This window comes from Panthera tigris, chromosome C1 (assembly GCF_018350195.1).
Source record: "Panthera tigris isolate Pti1 chromosome C1, P.tigris_Pti1_mat1.1, whole genome shotgun sequence".
Taxonomy (NCBI): domain Eukaryota; kingdom Metazoa; phylum Chordata; class Mammalia; order Carnivora; family Felidae; genus Panthera; species Panthera tigris.
This window is the reverse complement of record NC_056667.1, coordinates 82,368,295-82,386,803: the sequence shown is the minus strand read 5'-3', so window position 1 is coordinate 82,386,803 and position 18,509 is coordinate 82,368,295. Positions and strand designations below refer to the sequence as shown.

Here is an 18,509-nt window from a genome sequence, read left to right as displayed (position 1 = left end):
TAACAATATTAATTGTATATATCATGGACTAGATGGACACTTAATTTATGTCTCTCCAAATGTATCATTTTATTAAATAATTTTTTTACGGAGGGAATGCAAATAAAAGGAAGCATTTCACATCTATGCAAAAAGCTTTACATTTGTTTTCATTTTATTCTCCTAACAATATATGAGGCTGCTGCTGCTGCTGCCCAGGAAGAGTAATATACTTGCCCAAGGTCATAATAGCTAGTAAGTGCTAAAACTAGAATTTTAATATAGAAAGTTTGACTTTAGAGTTTTGCTCTTATTCAATATACTCTGTTTACAAATAATGATAGAAGTAAGTCTATTGGAATTAAGATTTTTTTAAAAAAGGTTTAATAAAAAATAAAAGCAATGTTTATTCAGGGACATTTCTTTTACAAAGACATGGGTGAATGGCTGTGGTAGATAGCCTGGTTTCCCTCAGTGAGAGTTTGTTTAATGAATCCATGTGTAATCTGCACATTTGAATGTTCTTCCTCATGTAGCACCATTCCCCAAAGTGGGCTCAGGAAATGAGGACTGAGAGCACACAACATGATATCTTCTTGGAGAAGAGAGTGAAATATCAGGTACAAAAGTACTTGGAAAAGTGGAAAACTTAAGACATTTGCCATCAGGTGCATTTTGCTATTTTCAGCCACTTGTGAATAGTGACATAATCAGTGGGATTTTATCTACTAACATCTTATTGAAAAAGCACTTGTATGGAATAACCAGAATTGATATACCTGCATAAAGTTTGGTATTCTAGAGCATTACCCATTTCTGTAAACCAGTCTTTTGCAAGGAACCTGAGGCAGTCTCTCAGTGTTCTGTCTTTACATCTGTGGGATTTGTGAGGCTATCTCCTGTGACAGGTTTATCTGATCACCGTCTTTCCCATGCCAGCTTGGCTGTCATTCAAGTGGATGCCTTCAAGAATGAGAGGAATCACACGAATTCTTGCTCCATTCAATTAACACCAAAAAAGTGAGCCAGCGAAGTCACACAGACAGACATTATAAAATCTGAAGAATTCCTAAACATGTCCTACCATCCTATGAAGACCTAGCCTTAAAAGCTTATTTCTCCTCTATTACTTACTAGATGATAACATGAAGCAGAATATTTAATATCCTATTAATGTTAATTTAAGTTGTGCAGAACTTAATATAAGCACAAAAATTTATTCTATACACTACTGGTATTTATTCTGTAGCTGTTCTAGAGAGAGGTGCTTTCGAAACACAACAGAGATACATATTTCAAAGAATATCAAATATTGAAAAATAGCCAGCAGATACCCAAGAGGAATGCACTTAAGAAGGGAAACAATTCAAAAAGGAGTTGTACTAGAGAAAATAATCACAAAACAAAGATACAGCCTATACAAGCAGACTGTCTTCTCTACCACTAGACTGGAACCTGGCCACAGACACATTGTGTGTTGTGTGCATATCTGTAGCCTTACAGTGAAGCATTTAATGCATACATGTTAAATGATTTAGACATCACTTGTTATGCAGCTTCACGTTATAACAGGGCTTAATTGCAACATTTTATAAGAAAAAGGCAGCATTTTAGTCAATGCTGAAGCATAGACTCTATAACCAGACTGTCCCAGTTAGAAATTGACACTGCTACTTACTTGTTCTGTGACTGTTGGCAAAGTTACTTAACATATATGTGTCTTAGTTTCCTCATATCTAAAATGCAGAAAATGTTAGTTGTCTCAGAGAATTGTAGTGAAAATGGAATGAGTTAATATATAAAAATCACCTGTATGCCAGGATTTAGAACAGCGATTGTAATGTAAGTAATCAATAAGTTAGACTTTATGTAAATATCAGCAGAATTTTATTTATTTATTTTAGGAGAACCTGAAAATTATTATTTTGCAATAGGTCTTAAGGAGGTGTTCTTTTGTATAAATACATGCTGTGAAACACCAAAACTTTAGTAACTATTCTAGGGGAACAAAGAAACAATCTGGTCTTCTTGAAAGACAGAGAACACTGTACATCTACTAAGCTAAGTTGTTTTGTTTGTCAAATCTTTGTCAATTCTTCTTTATTCATAAACCTTCTCCCCACTGAAAGGTGAATTAAAAAGTCATTTCAGTGTCATTTTGAACTCATTCTGATAGAGACACATACCTTATTTATTAATATGCCACCTACTCTCATGGAAATCTTCTTTTGATAGATGGGTATTTGCAAGTTTCATTATCTTTCATATTTCACTTAAGATTGCTTCATTTTTCTTTTTTTTTTGTAGCACTTTGTTTAAATTTGCTAAGGTTTAATACTTTACTTTAAGCTCTATTCTTTCCTCGCCATAATATGTAAAATTTGAAAGAATTGATAAACTATGGAATAATAAGCCTATTATATTATTAATAGCTAATGTTTAGTGAGCATTCACTATGTTTTAGGGCTCAATGCTTAAGATAGATAGATGGATGGATGGATGGATGGATGGATGGATAGATAGATAGATAGATTCCTTTAAATCTCACATCAATGAGAGAAGTATTAGTAGTAGAATCATTAGGAGATATATAGATGTAGATATATTATATAATTTATCTCATGGAATTGGCTTATGTAATTGTGGGAGCTAGCAAATTCAAAACCTGTGGGCTGGGCCAGAAGGCAGAATTTCTTTTTTCTCAGGGAAACTTCAGTTTTATTTTTAAGGCCTTTCCACTAACTGGATGAGACCTACTCAGATTTATCAACGTAATCTCCTTTACTTAAAGTAAACTGATTGTAGATGGTAACCATATTTACAAAATGCCTTCATAGCAATACCTAGATTAGTGTTTGATCATATCATTTGATGGCCTAGCTAATTACATATAAAACTGGCCATCAGGGGTGCCTGGGTGGCTCAGTTGGTTAAGCGTCCGACTTCAGCCCAGGTCATGATCTCACAGTTCGTGGGTTCAAGCCCCACATCGGGCTCTGTGCTGACAGCTCAGAGCCTGGAGCCTTCTTCGGATTCTGTGTCTCCCTTTCTCTCTGCCCCACTCACACTCTGTCTCTCTCTGTCCAAAAATAAGTAAATATTTTTTTAAAAAATTTAAAACTGACCATCACAAGCACTCATGCAAGATCACAGAGCTGGTAAATGGGAGAGGAAGAACTCACACGGAAGTTTGTCTAATGACAAAAGTCCTGCTCTTAATTACCCCACAGCATCATGGTTAGCAGATGCTAGGGTACTTTTGCCAGTTGGGCCAGACTACCAAACAGTCTGAAGGAAAGCTCCAGATGCGCTGTCCTAGGACATAAGGGATAAGCTCCAGATGCACTGTCCTAGGACATAAGGGGTGACCTGTCACCCAGGTTGGGGATAAGAGCTCCATGGACCTTGGGACTTCAAAAGTATGTATGCCCTGGAATGTGGTTAAACAGGCTGCAGGAATAACATAACAGTCCTGTACCATTTTTGGCTCATTTTTTCTCTCCTGAAGCCAATATCCATAAGTCAGAACATCTAACCAGTGCCCTCTTGAACATTTATAGAGAGAATCTGATCCAGTAAATGCTAAATTCATTAGAATGATAAATGCAGAATGGGTTAAAAGCACAGGGAACTCAGTTGTCCTTGTCAGTGTCTTGATCCAAGGGAAAAAATGAAATTTAAATTTTGCCAAAGGTTTTTTCTTGTGAAATAATAAGCCTTGCAGGATAGGAAAAGTCATTTCCATGGATCCGGTGGTGTGTTCAATAAAAATGCCTTGCATTTCTTTAGATAAGTTATTTTAGCAATGGATCTATAGAAAATAATCACAGATGTAAAGTTCCTTCTCTGCCTTAACCATGGTAAGTAGTAAAAAAGCTCAGATTAGGAGTTAGTAAAGGGAGGATTTTAGACCTTATTGACAATAGATGTGGAACTCTTATCTGCCACATACATTTTCTGTGCTTTGTTTTTGATCTGCTTTAAAGATTTTGGTTTATCATATCTCCTTGAAATTGCATAGCACTTCAGGTTGTTTTTCCTGTGTCTTTTTAATAGAAAAATGAAGTGCTACAGAACAGATGCTATCTAATATAGTGGTATAAGAAGGGGGATGAGTCCTTATTTAAAGTTTGATATGTGGCATATCTATATCTATATCTATCTATCTATCTATCTATCTATCTGTGTGTGTGTGTGTGTATATGTGTATATATATATATATATATATATATATATATATATATATATATTAGATGAATCAAGTGTAGCTTAAACTGTAGTCATCTTTTAATAGCTTTCAAGAAAAATTGTTTTGCCATTAGAGTCTTCAAGTAATATTCAGCTATTCTCATGTAACCATAACCATTCCCTACCCCAGTCTTTCTAAAAGAATTACATGAATAACCACTCATTTGTGTAATAGTTTCCACATTATAAATATACCTCAGGAGTAATCTTTTATGTCAGAAAATGAAGAAACAGTCCTATCCCATTTCATTTATAAAGCCAAAGCACTGTATGTTAACTAACTGGAATTTAAATAGAAACTTAAGAAAGAAAAAAGAGGCCAAAGCAAAGGTAAGTCAAATGACTTGCCTAACCTTCCTAGATAAATAAAATAATTTTAATGATGAATGATCTTAAACTAATCTGTGAGCAAAGGGCAAATCTTCAGGAGGAAAGAATGCTGGACAGGGAAGAAAAATGTTTGATTTAATTTGAAGGGACAACAGTGGTCTATTCCTGGTTACACACTCACTCAATCTACAAGCACCTTCAGCTTTCAAATCAGATAAGTACCTACCTTATCACACATGACAAAAGTCATTCTTGAGCCATGCTTATTACTCTGTGTATCCACCAAGAAATACTCATTGCTCTTCATTTAACTATAAAATGAAATCTTACCTCTCCAGAATAACCCAGAGTTTGGGGAAGTAAATAAAATTACACTGTAAATTTTCCCCTCTGTTTATGGAATTGAGATGACTTAATTCCTCACTTTGCATTGTTTATACTTTGAAAAACATTAGTCTGTTATTCATTTTCTTTTCAAAAATTTGGCGGTTCTTTCCTAATTATATGGTTGTACATGCATGTTGTAGAAATTTTAGAAAATAAATAATGAAAAAATAGAATATCCACAGTCCTACCACCAGGAATGATCACTGTTGAGATTTTATAAAAATTGAATCATACTATACACAGTTTTGTATCCTGATAGTTCATATAACACTATTTTGATTACAGTCCAATACCATATTTTTCAAATATTTATTTTAATGGCTGCATTGTGTTGTCTTTTCTAAAGTAAAACTCATTTATCCATTTTATTGGCATTTTGGTGTTCCCTCATTCTCTCTCTCTCTCTCTCTCTTTGCATTGACTGTTTTTGTATATTAAATCTTACTTTTTTAATGTTTACTTATTTTTTTTAATTAATTTTTTTTTAACGTTTATTTACTTTTGAGACAGAGAGAGAGCATGAACAGGGGAGGGTCAGAGAGAGGGAGACACAGAATCTGAAACAGGCTCCAGGCTCTGAGCTGTCAGCACAGAGCCCGACGCGGGGCTCGAACTCACGGACCGCGAGATCACGACCTGAGCCGAAGTCGGCCGCCCAACCGACTGAGCCACCCAGGCGCCCCAATGTTTACTTATTTTTGAGAGAGAGAGAGAGAGAGAGAGAGAGAGGGAGAGAGAGTGCAAGCAGCACAGGAGCACAGAGAACCAGAGACACAGAATCTGAAGCAGGCTCCAGGCTCTGAGCTGTCAGCACAGAGCCCGACATGGGGCTCATACTCATAAGTGGTGAGATCATAACCTCAGCTGAAGTCGGACACTTAGCCAACTTAGTCACCCAGGTGCACCTGTACATTAAATCTTCATTTGCATGTCTTAGTGTTTCCTTAGTATAGATTCAAAACTATTTTTCCAGAAATTGAGCATCCACCAATGTGTATTGCTTTTTTTAAAATTTTTTTTAATGTTTATTTATTTTGAGAAAAAAACACAGATCATAAGTGGGGGATGGACAGAGAGAGGGGGAGACGCAGAATCTGAAGCAGGCTCCAGGCTCTGAGCTGTCAGCACAGAGCCCAATGTGGGGCTCGAACTCAACAAACTCTAAGATCATGACCTGAGCTAGCTGAAGTCAGTCGCTTAACCAACTAAGCCACCCAGGTGCCCCCAATGTGTATTTCTATCAAAATATCACTACAAGTCCCATCTTTACCCTTGCCACATAGTCTAATTTTCTTAAATCTTTTACTTCTTAATAGACAGGAAATCATATGTCGTTGTTTTAATTTACAGTTCTTAGATTACTAATATAGTTAACATTTTGGTGCTTACAAGCTATTTATATTTTTCATTTTCCCAATTTTGTTATCCATTGTTTATGCTTCTATTGAAAAGTCAATCTGTTCCTTATTGAGTTGAGAAACTTCTTTATATAGTAAAGACCTTTTATTTGTTAAAATATTACCTTGGTTAATCATTTGCCTTTCATTTATTTGTAATATTTTTGTATTATGGAAATAGCTGATTTTTTGTGGTAAAATACATCTTTTTCTTTAAAGTTTTTTTTTTGTTTTTTGCTTAGAACGATCTCTCATATTCAAGAATTAGAAATATATGTATCCATATTGTATTTTAGTTTTGTGATGATTTTTTTAATATGTGTTACTTTAATACACTGGAAACTTATTTTTATTTATGACAGTAGGAAATAATAGTACCTGATTTTCCCTTTAACACTAGATGGACTTGTATGTGTGTGTATCCATGTTTCTGTATACTCATAGGTGTGCTTGGATGTGTGGTTTATGATTTGTGCTTAGTTATATAATAAAGGTATACATTAAGGTTCATTATAATTTGTTATATACATTTTTATGTTGATTTGCTTATAGATTTTTTTCATCTCAGAACCACATTATTTTAATGATTTCAGCTCTCTACTTTTTTTTAAATATACAATAGGAAAAGTCCCTTCTTCTGCTAATAAGATTTTATAAATTTTTATTACTTAGGTTTGCCAGACCCCAATAAAAACCACATCTTCAAAGACCTGACACAGGACAATGGATTTTACACATCCAAAGACTTTTTGCCACTTGTAGCCAAAAGCAGTAAAGCAGGTATAGTGTTATTTTGTATTCTTGATGTTGCCTATTACCTATGTCGTTTGTGTATTATAAATCTATATTAAGTCTTGACACAGGAGGTCATTGTTCAGAGCTCAAATCACTTTTGTTAACACCAACATAAATTTAAAGAAAGTATGATATAATAGTTTTTCAGGATCATCTATTTGTTTATTCTTCCAATCAAACATCATCATAAGGAATTTTCACTCTATCGTATATAGGTCTAAACTGCATCATGTAAAATTGCTTCTCTGTAAGAGTCTTAAACAAACATTGGAAGACGTTCTTAAAAGAAAAGGCAGGAACTAAAAAAAAAAAAAAAAAAAAAAAAAAGAAAAGGCAGGAACTTACATGTGGGAGCTATTTTGTATTATATATTATATTATAACTATATATGTTATATATTATATTTATAAAATACATATATTTTTAAATTTTAAAATAGGCCAAATTTTCACATAAAGCATCATTTGTGTCTAAAGAGGCAGAAAGACCCAGTCTCTTGCTGAACAGCAATTTTATGAAGTTAAATGAAAACACTTTGATAAACACCCTAGTATTTAGTCTCTGTGTAATACCATTTCATACAGCCCAAGAGAAGCAACCAGAAACTAAAGCAACCAGTCCGATACTTTGCTTGGATGAGTCATTGTTTTAGTGGGAAAGAAGCTACAATATATTCTCCAAAACCAGATCATCTAAATCCTTTAAACATACCTTTTCAAAGTCTTGAACTTCAGCTATTCCAACATCTAATTACATGTGAAAAGATAAAAACTTACATTTTTATCCACAATTTAAAAAGACAAGAAACTTCTCTTATAAGGTCATTCTGCAGAAGTTTCTAGCTAAACATGTGTACCATCTGCACCTTCATCGTCCCAGGAGAAGGGGATCCTTCTGTACCTGCAACCCTTTCTAAGGAAGATCATATTACATATAGCCTATATTTGAGAATTATAGAGGGCCATTATGTAATCCCAAATGCAAACTCTTCCAAGCAAAATGATTACAGTTTCCGAGATTATAGGCCTATGCTATCCGTGGAGCCATTTCAAAAATTATAGTAATTTATCTTATCAACAGTCTTATTTAATCTGATAACACATGATACCTAACATATAGGGAAACCTGCATTTTACTTCTTTACAAGAATCTTCATATGGACATCAAATCTTCATAGACATGTCCTTAAAAAATGGACACTTACAAAGTCATATTTCTTTCATAGTTCTATTTTTCAAACAAAACCAGGGGAAAACCTTAAAGGATAAAAAAGTTCATTTTAACTGTTTCAAGAAAATAGTTGTTAAAAATTCTTCAGTTAGATAGAAAGCACTTATCAGCACATAAATTTTCAGAGTTTCCTAAATATAATATATAGCAGGGCTATATGTTAGAAATCTTATCAGATAATATCTAAATGAAGTATTTTCATGAAGTGCTGTGAATTATGTTATCCCAGATGGTAAAGATCACTTTTCCTACTGATAAGCAGAAATGTAATGATACCAAGTTAAAAATACATGTCATGATTTTGACAGAGTGTTTTAATTGATTGATTCCAGTTTGTTATGACCTAAACTCCCCAAAATTTGTAGCAGCTATCCTTCTAGAAGGAAAAAGGAAGTTAAAGGTAGTGACTATGAAATTACATATATGAGCATATTTTTAAAATGGGAATAAAACTGTCTTTCAATGAAGCAGAATAATTTGATAGTGACACTCCATCCTCGAAAACTGCAAGATGCAATTTTACACTGCTTTGAGTACAAGTATCTTTTGAGCTGTCATGCAGAAATGGTTTCTCTACTTGAAAATGGGGTTTTCCTTTCATCATTCAGGGATGTGCGCCTGTCACTCTCCATTGCCGTCGATACGGGGAGTCGTGATTGTACTCGGAGCTGGAGACACTGCTTTTGACTGTGCAACATCCGCTTTATGTTGTGGAGCCCGCCGCGTGTTCATCGTCTTCAGAAAAGGCTTTGTTAATATAAGAGCTGTCCCCGAGGAGGTAAAATGGAACCATCAGAAAATATGGAGTTGTAATGTAAAAGATTTTAGGAGACGAAACTGTTAATGTTCAGTCTCCTAGTTAAATTATTAGAATGTTCTTGAAATTGTGAAATGCAAATTAAAAAAATCTGGGCTACCCATAGTTTTTTTTTTTTTTTTTCTAATTCAGACATTCAAAGTAAAAGAAAATTATTTTATAATACTGATTTGGATAAAATGAAAAATTCATCTTTGTCAGTACATAAGTGCTTCTTATTGTTAGTGTTAGTATCTTTTGAAATGTATAGTATGTAACTAGTAACAGTAGAATATGCTAAGTCTTCATTTCCTGAACAACAGGCACTCATCACAAAATGTAGGGATAGTTGGAGAATGTGGTAATTAGAGACCTTTGGAATTCTATATAAGCCAAGTTTATAAGCTCCATTCAAAGTTATATGTCTTGGTCATATGGTCAATTCATTATGCTGGGAAGCCAATAGAACAAAGAGATTGCCATTTATTATTTTCTTAAGAGCTCTGTTGTAAGCATTATTTAGAATTAATAATTGGTTAACTTACTAAAAATGACAGATTTAAAATGATTTCATCCTTACAAGTGACTGGTGACTAATCTTGGGTGAGGCATCAGCTGGGTACATTTACCATGGACTTCTCAAATTTTAATGCTATTAGGTAAAGATAATGCCTTTTAAAGGATATTAGTTCTGAGAACAAAAACAAAACATATTTGTAGAAATATAAATTACTCATTTTATCCAGATCAGTATGATGAATGTAATTTGCTTTAGAATGCCTTACTATATTTGGAGTCTCTATACCAGGTAAGAATTATAACTGTAGTCAATAGGTGATTTGTCACATGTAGATTAACCACAATCCAGATTAATCTCACTAAGATATCAGAGTCCCCACTGGTTCATGGCTGGGTTTCAGACGTCAACTTTATTCTCTGGGCTTTCTTTTATCATTTTACCCATTCAAGCTTTTTTTACAAAATCCGAGGTAGAGATGGTCTTAGAATCTTGGGAGTTTTTTGTTTTGTTTTGTTTTTTCTGGAGCACTATCTACAGCGTCAATTAATACAATTCCATTATGTTACAAATAAAAAGAAAACAGCCATACTGGAACAGCGATAGTGGGATGAAGTGACTTGCCTAAGATAAAAGAGGATGGGAGCTAATTTTATTCATCTTTGTGTCTCCATGCATAGCACAGAACCTCCACAAAGAATAAGTACTTGACACATATGTTTTGAACTAAATATTTTAAATATTTTTCTTCTGATTCCAATGTCAAATAAGTTTTCATTAGAAAGGCTGCACCCTTAGAGTTGGAAGGGAAGATGACCCTGGACAGAAAGGCCAGTGTACTTTATACTTTATCTTATAGTCATCTTCCATTAACAAAGGTAACTAGAAATGAGTGGTGGCTGTTTCTTCCACCTTCAGGAGAATGTACACAAAAAATGAGACCAGGTAATTACTTGAGAGGGTAGAAGTAGAAATAATTTATTTATCTATTTAATCAATCAATCGACCTACATTTATTGAACATCCATTTGTGTACCAGGCATTGTTCTAGGCAATTTTAATACAATTGTAATACAGCTTGTACCTAGTGACAGAAGACACTTGATAAGCAAACAAATTAACTGTCACATAAATAGTATTTTGAAAGGTGATTAGTGCTATGGAGAAAAGTTAATTAATATAGAAGTATAAGGAGTGTGTATTTGGGGAGAGGCTACAGTGGAACAGGTGGCAGGATTTGCCATTTTAAATAGGGTAGTCCAGGAAGGCCTCTCTAAAAAGATGACTTTAGGGCATAGAAATGAAGACTGAGGGAATGTAGACATCTGGGAACAAAACATTCCAGGGAAGGCAAAGGCATCCACCTTTGATTGAAAAAGGCCCTTAAACTTCTGAGAATATAAATAAATAAATAAATAAATAAATAAATAAATAAATAAAGTCAGTCAGTATGACTGGAACAGAGTAAGGGAGGACATTATGTGGTACACTGGGTGAGGTCTTATAGGCATTCATAAGGCCTTTAGTTTTTATTTTGTGTGAAAGAGGAAACCATTGGACTGCTTTGAGCAGAGAAGCACCAAGATCTGAGTTAAATTTCAGGGGCACCTGGGTGGCTCAGTTGGTTAAGCATCTGACTTCAACTCAGGTCATGATCTCACCGTTCATGAGTTTGAGCCCCGCGTTGGTCTCCATGCTGACAGCTCAGAGCCTGGAACTGCTTTGGATTCTGTCTCCTTCTCTCTCTGCCCCTCCCTGCTTGCATTCTCTCTCTCTCTCTCTCAAAAATAAATATTTAAAAATCAATCAATTAATAAATAAATTTTAAAAGGACCGCCCTGTTGAAAATTGATTAACAATGTTCGGGTCAGTAGCACGGAGGCTGTTAGAGGCTAATTGAAAGAGTAGGCTATTAGTCAATGGGACCACATTTTGGGACAGAAAGGATGAGTCCAGGCATAGTTTGGTTGTCAGGCCAGAGTTTACTGGGCTGAACCATGGTTTCCAAACTGTTGAAAAGCAATAGGTCTGTGGAATAACAGGTAACACTGCAGTACAGTACTGTAACTGCAGTACAGCTCAGTAGAACTCAAGTGGCTCTAGGTTCTAATTAAAACTATAAAAACAGATGTTTGGATGTATATTATTGGCTTACAAGAAATCACATTTTTTATATGATCTAAGAACTTCTTCATGGGGCACCTGGGTGGCTCAGTTAGTTAAGCTTTTGACTTCGGCTCAGGTCACCATCTCACGGTTTGTGGGTTAGAGCCCTGTGTCAGGATCTGTGCTGACAGCTCAGAGCCTGGAGCCTGCTTCAGATTCTGTGTCTCCCTCTCTCTCTGTTCCTCCCTGCCTGTGCTCTGTCTCTCAAAAATAAATTTAAAAACCCTAAAAACAAAACAAAAAAAAACCTTCTTGACTGTGAGCTCCATAAGAACAGGAGCCATGGTCAGCTCTCCTGGTTCCTTTGTTTCTTCCCCCTGCCTAGCACAGTGGTGCCACATATAAAGTCTTCAACAAAGAATTGGGAAATTAGTATTTCCTGGGGGGAATTGGCGTCCAGGGCTCCTGGCATCAAAAGAGCTAGTACTTTCCAGGTTGGATTCGTGTTATAGTAATAGGCCTTTGAAGGTTCATTTGGTAATTTTAAGTGAAATTCCTCAACATGAGAGAAGGAATAATATGTAACATATTTTCAGAACATGCATAGATTTTAGGGTTGGGTTATTGGCCAGTGCTCATGCTTTTTTAGGATTGGGGGTTTTAGGATTTAGCATTTCCAGAGGTCCTGATATTAGTCCCTCCTGTCCATTACTTGGTTTTGTTATGTCAAAAGAGGGCCCTTGAATGGCCAGCGCTAGCACTTATGAAACTGGAAAGTCAGGAGGAAGTTCAACACTCCAAGACAAGGTCCTCAGAGAATAAGTTCTAGGAAAAAATGTTAACCAACAAGAAAAATTTAATAGCATACCCAATTTCTTTGTATTTCTCCTCTTTCTCTTATGCTTTCTACCCCTAATGCCCTCAATCTGCAACCACACTTGGATTCTTTAAAGTCAGCAAAGAATGAGAAAAATGGATATTTAGAGTTTCTCTCAAATATGAGTATCGTTTAATGGGTTTGGGCTCTTGGATGGAATTTGGGAATTACATGTATTTTTGTTGGTTAAGGTCCTCATCATTAAGCATGTCAGCATGCATATATTCTAAGCTTCAGTCTAATTCTCAGATGGTCATAGAGGGAGGACAATACAGAGCAATAGTGCTCTCATCCTTTAGTGACAAATATGAATTATTATTATAAGGCCAGTTACATTTAACATTACATTGTTAGTAACAAAGAACAGTGTGATTGGATCCAGAAATGTTTTAATCTCCTAAAGTGGGAGGCAACACCCAATAGATTCAGCAGTGATACCCATATCCCAGTTTTCAAATGCAGATGTTCTCAAATTTCCGTATGCATCAGAATCACCTGGAGGGCTGGTCATACATAGCTTGCTGGGCCCTGGTTCCAGAGGTTCTGATTCCAGACGTCTGGGAGGGGCCTGAGAATTTGCATTTTTAACAAGTTTCTTGGTGATGCTGAGACTGCGATCCACTGTTCTCATGTATCATCCATGTAGTTTCCAGCTGTCTAATTAGAGCCATCGGCAGTGTGTTGTTTTGGGGCGCTTTCCATCTTAGTTAAGAAAGCATTAATGCTACAGAATATAGGTTTGATGAAACGAAGATATGGAGGCATCATCAGCATATTGATGGAATTCTGATTCCAAATGTCTTTCAGTCTCCCTTGTGGCCTCACACACATGCTAAATAGGATGCTACTGACAAACTAGCACTTCTTAGCTGTGCGTCCTTAGGGAAACCAGCCAATCACTCAGCACTATCCTCTAAGAAGATGAGGGAAAATCTGTTAATAATTCCCTCCAGTACTTTCTGCAAGCTTAAATAGGTGAGATTAAATTTCACAGGATAACAGAATCCCCCAAAATGCTGGTATTAAAAGCTGTTGACAGATCAGATAAAACTGCAAGAATGCTTTAGGCAGTTGGGAATCCCTAAAAGGAGGCATGAAGGTCAGGACTCAGCAGACCTGCTTGAGTAGATAAATTTAAAGGATAAGGTTCGGGAAGAACTTTGTAGTTCTTATTATTACTGAGAAGTATCACTTATTAATTATTACTGGTACAAAATTATTTTACTAGTACGATGCTACCCACCAATTTTAAGAATCTATTGTTCACATATTCAGTTTTTTAATATCAGGAAAACATGATAGATCTTTAATTCTGTTATATTTAAAATGGGCTCTCCTCTATAGCACTCGCCAGTGCCCCTTGGCTTCCCCCCATTCATTTGCGAAAATGTTAACTGATTTACCTTTGATATGCCTGTCTCCATATATTTTAGCTATTCTGGAGGTCAACTCTTTGGTAATTAATGCTACTTTATTATTTTTTTAATAATAAAAATAACAGTGCCAGATTACCTAGTCTGTTAGTCAAAATCTGTTACTGCAACTCTGAAATAATGCATTTTCTTTTTTTTTTGAAATAATACATTTTCATGTGAAAGAATGCACTTTTTAGTTGACTCCTGAGTACTATACAGCATACCCCATAATAGATCCTTTATGTGGCATGATCTGTGAGCCTCTCCTCAGACATTTTGAATATCAAATGATGACGTTTGTGCTACATTCATTGACACTTTCATTGTCTACATCTTGCTGACTACGCATTTTCCTAGAAATAACTAATGCTTTCTAGTTTTTATTTAATTTTAAGAAATATGAACCTGGGACTGTTTTTAGAAAATAACCTCTATAAGCTGACAAATTTAATTTTACTTACTAAGGTGATGCTTATAGCAACTCTTCAATATTTGGCACCTGCATGTCATTTGAGTTGGTGTTCTTCATGGAAAGTAATCAGAGACCTGTTAGCATGATTGCTAATATGAAGATATCTGCAAACAAACAAATAAATAAACACACCCAATTAGCCCCAACACACAATTAGTGGCAGCTAGGGGCTCCCTCGTACTAAGATATTAAGTATACCTTTAATACTTTAATGATGGCATGGGAATGACATTCTAAGGATCTGTGTGTGTTTACATTTTTGAAAAGCGTGAAAATTTAGTGTCACTTGAGAAAGTAGAATGGAACAGTTGACAAGGAAGTGGCTAAAGGCTGGAGAACTTTGTTCTAGGTTACATATCCTAGTCTGAGAGTGCCCATCTGTAAAATTACTGTTGTAATTTATATGCTCCTTAAAGCTTTTTATATCCCCCAACTTCTGTATTTGGAACATTCAGACAAAGATGTCTGAATGATGTGGAATCTGGACAGGAAGGCTGTGTCTCCTCATGAAATGACAGCAGCTCTGTACTGAAAATCTTGGCCATCTCTATAAATATTATACTTGAAACAAGTTGCAATTAATGTATCCCCCGTTAGTTGGAAAGGTAAAATCTGCTACATTCAAGACATGTATATCAAAGAAGCCTGCAGGTGAAATTGTCAGAATTCTACACTACATGTGAGAATTCAGATGCTGAGTGGGGAAAAAAAAAAAAAAAAAAAAAAAAAAAAAAAAGACTGTAAATAGGCCAGGAGACAACAGAAGCCTGTGCTCATCAAGATTACATACTTAAAAATCTTAACTATTTTCTTTCTTTTTTTTTTCATTTTTTTAAATGTTTATTTTTGAGACACAGAGAGACAGAGCTTGAGTTGGGGAGAGGCAGAGAGACAGGGAGACACAGAATCCAAAGCAGGCTCCAGGCTCTGAGCTGTCAGCACAGAGCCTGATGCGGGGCTTGAAATCCTCAACCAGAGATCATGACCTGAGCCGAAGTCAGACGCTCAACTGACTGAGCCACCCAGGCGCCCCAAGCTTAACTATTTTCAGTAATTCCAAGGGGAGGATGATGACTACATTATATTGACTAGGAATATCTGAGAGCTGAAAACTATATATCTTTTGAAAAGGTTTAACAATCATTTAGGATTGGTATGCATATATGTATGTATGTTATCAGATCACTCTTAAGCTTTATTACATAGTAATGTGTTGTTACTCCATTAACTTTCATGTAAAAGTTAGAAGCCCTTCTCCCACTAATAATATTCCTCTCAATTTCCACTGTCTTCTTTTCTTGTCTTATCCATTGGAAATATTAAAAAGTAATTTGCATAATTTAAAAAATATGCATGTTGGTCAGGCACAAAATTCAAAACAGAAAAATAAATGAATAACATTCCTGAATTAATATAAAAGCAAATAGGGGCGCCTAAGTGACTCAGTCGGTTGAGCAACCAACTTTGGCTCAGGTCATGATCTCACGGTCTGTGAGTTCCACCCCAGCATTGGGCTCTGTGCTCACAGCTCAAAGCCTGGAGCCTGCTTTGGATTCTGTCTCTCTCTCTTTCTGCCCTTCCCCCGCTCACATTCTATGTCTCAAAAAATCAGCATTAAAATTTTTAAAAAATATATAAAAGCTAATAATTGTCATTTTTTAAAGTAATTTTTTTTTCTTATAAAAAGGTGAACTCACGGGTGCCTGGGTGACTCACTAGGTTAAGTGTCCAATTCTTGATTTCAGCTCTGGTCATAATCTCAGTTTGTGAGATCAAACTCCACATCAGGCCTTTGCATACAGAGTCAAGCCTACTTGGGATTCTCTCCCTCTTCTCTCTCTGCCCCTTCTCCCACTCATGCATGTGTACTCTTTCTCTCAAAATAAATAAATAAACATTTTTTTTAAAAGGTGAACTCATCCTCCAAGATCTGCTCCAAATGTCATTTTTCTTCTTTGCAAGCTTCCTTAGTTTCTTCTTAATTAACCTCTTCTTCCTGTGAGATCTTACAACTCTTTATGCTTCCTATATTACAGCACTTGTCACATAGAATAGTTATTACTTTATACCCATCTCACAAATTAAAATGCAAGCTCCTTCAGATGGATTGGTTCATTCAATTTGTATCTAAGTCAAAGTATAGAACAATGCTTGATCCAAGGTGTCATATCAGGGAATTGTGATGAATAAATAAATACTTTCGTGGCATTAAAAATCTTATAGGAAGACTTTAAATGAAAATGAAATACTCAAAATATATAATTTATACATACATACATACACCTCAAAATTACTACTGATGGCTTTTAAAGAAGTATTCTACTTTTAAAGGTTTAAAATATCTCACATTACAGTATCAACCTAACATTAAAAGTAGATTGAAAAAAAAGTTATTTGTTCCTGGTCTTCAGTCTTTTAAAAGATAGCTAAGAATTCAAAAAAAAAAAAAAAAGGAAGAAATCATAACCAAGTAATATAAGAGGTAAAAATGAATAAAAATTTATGAAATCAGAGATGATTAGAAGATGAGAGAGGATCCTTGTTTGAACAGAATTTACATAAAGAGGGATTTCACAATTGAAGAGGATACTGCAAAGGCACCAAAGTTACGCAGAAGATAATTTTGTGAGATACTGTGACAGCAGCCAGACATGCTTGACTACAGCAAAAAGTAAGACAAGGAGTAATAAGAGCTAGTTAGAGTGAAGAAAATCTCGTCAGTCATGAATGGTATTTAAAAATACTCTCTTCTTGTAAGAAAGGATGTATTTTATGATCTCTGTGCAAAAGCATTAAAGACTCTAAATTATCCCATGCATTGCATTTCTGGCTTTTGCAGCTCAATAGTGTCACAATAAAATAGTTAAGGGGTAATTGTGTAGTATAACTCTCACATGGAAAAATGTTTCTCTCTGTTCAAGATTCTTCAATTTTAAAAGCTTAAAGTGAAAAAAACCCAAAAGACTGTAACATCATAGTAGGTACTAGAAGGAACCTCACCTTGTGGTTTCAGCAAACTATTCTTGCCAAAGAAAAGAATAATTGCAGAATTCTAAGAGTAGTAAGCCTATCAGAATTGTTCCACTTTCCACCACTGACTGTGAACCTATATAAACTAAAAAGTGCAAAATATGTTAAGAACTGTTTAGTAAGGGTTACCTGGGTGGCTCAGTCAGTTAAACATCAAGTTCAGCTCAGGTCATGATCTCATGGTTTGTGAGTTTGAGCCCCACATCAGGCTCTGTGCTGTTGGCGCAGAGCCTGGAGCCTGCGTTGGTTTCTGTGTCTCCCTCTCTCTCTGCCCCTTCCCTGCTTGCTCACTCTCTCTCTCTCCAAAAAATGAATAAACATTAAAAAAAAACTGTTTAGTAAATTAAGGAAGATGAGATCAAGAAAGGGTAGACAGAATTTACTGCCTCTATCTTTCTTCATGACCTCAGTAACCAAATTGACCAGAAGATTGGATTGTGAAATCAGACTCACACCAATGAGAGATATAACCTGCATCAAGCTTTCTTAACAAGTTCAAAGATCTAAATAAACAAAGAAGTGTGGGGTAAACAAGGAGAGCTTCAAGACCACCAAACACAATTTTCCAGGCCCCATCTTGGTACATCAAGATGTATTTCAACACAGATTAATGTGGGGTCTCTAAACAACATCAGTAGCTCCATCACTTACACAAAAGGACGCTGATTCAACTATAAAACATCTCCAGTTTATACTCAGTTACATAGTTTATATGACTCTTCACAGAGATCCATGCCCCAAAAATCCAGTTCCCAGGTTTTTGCGTTTGTTTGTTTTATTATAGCTATCCTAGATTAGCAGGTAGATCTTGCCAAAAGCATTCTACAGGTAAGGGCTCTCCCACTCGAGAATGCTGACCGATCCTTTGTTTCCCAGTAGCATGTTTACAGAGGCATTTAACCAGGTCTCTTTCCTCCTTTCTTTCTTCAA

General features: G+C 35.5%; 1 protein-coding gene and 1 long non-coding RNA gene across 6 annotated transcripts in view; one reads left to right on the top strand and one right to left on the bottom strand.

Moving 5' to 3' along the window:
- The window catches only part of DPYD (dihydropyrimidine dehydrogenase), an 851,480-nt gene that overhangs the window by 370,751 nt on the left and 462,220 nt on the right, over positions 1 to 18,509 (top strand). For all 4 annotated transcript variants that reach the window (XM_042997970.1, XM_042997965.1, XM_042997967.1 and 1 more), the window contains exons 9-10: positions 7,014 to 7,121; positions 8,975 to 9,144. In XM_042997970.1, coding sequence (XP_042853904.1) covers positions 7,014 to 7,121; positions 8,975 to 9,144 — 278 coding nt within the window. The remainder of the gene's footprint in view (positions 1 to 7,013; positions 7,122 to 8,974; positions 9,145 to 18,509) is intronic.
- LOC102965059 overlaps positions 14,542 to 18,509 on the bottom strand; it is a 47,485-nt gene continuing 43,517 nt past the window's right edge. For both annotated transcript variants that reach the window (XR_006221725.1, XR_006221726.1), the window contains one exon: positions 14,542 to 14,653. This is a non-coding gene — a long non-coding RNA (uncharacterized LOC102965059). The remainder of the gene's footprint in view (positions 14,654 to 18,509) is intronic.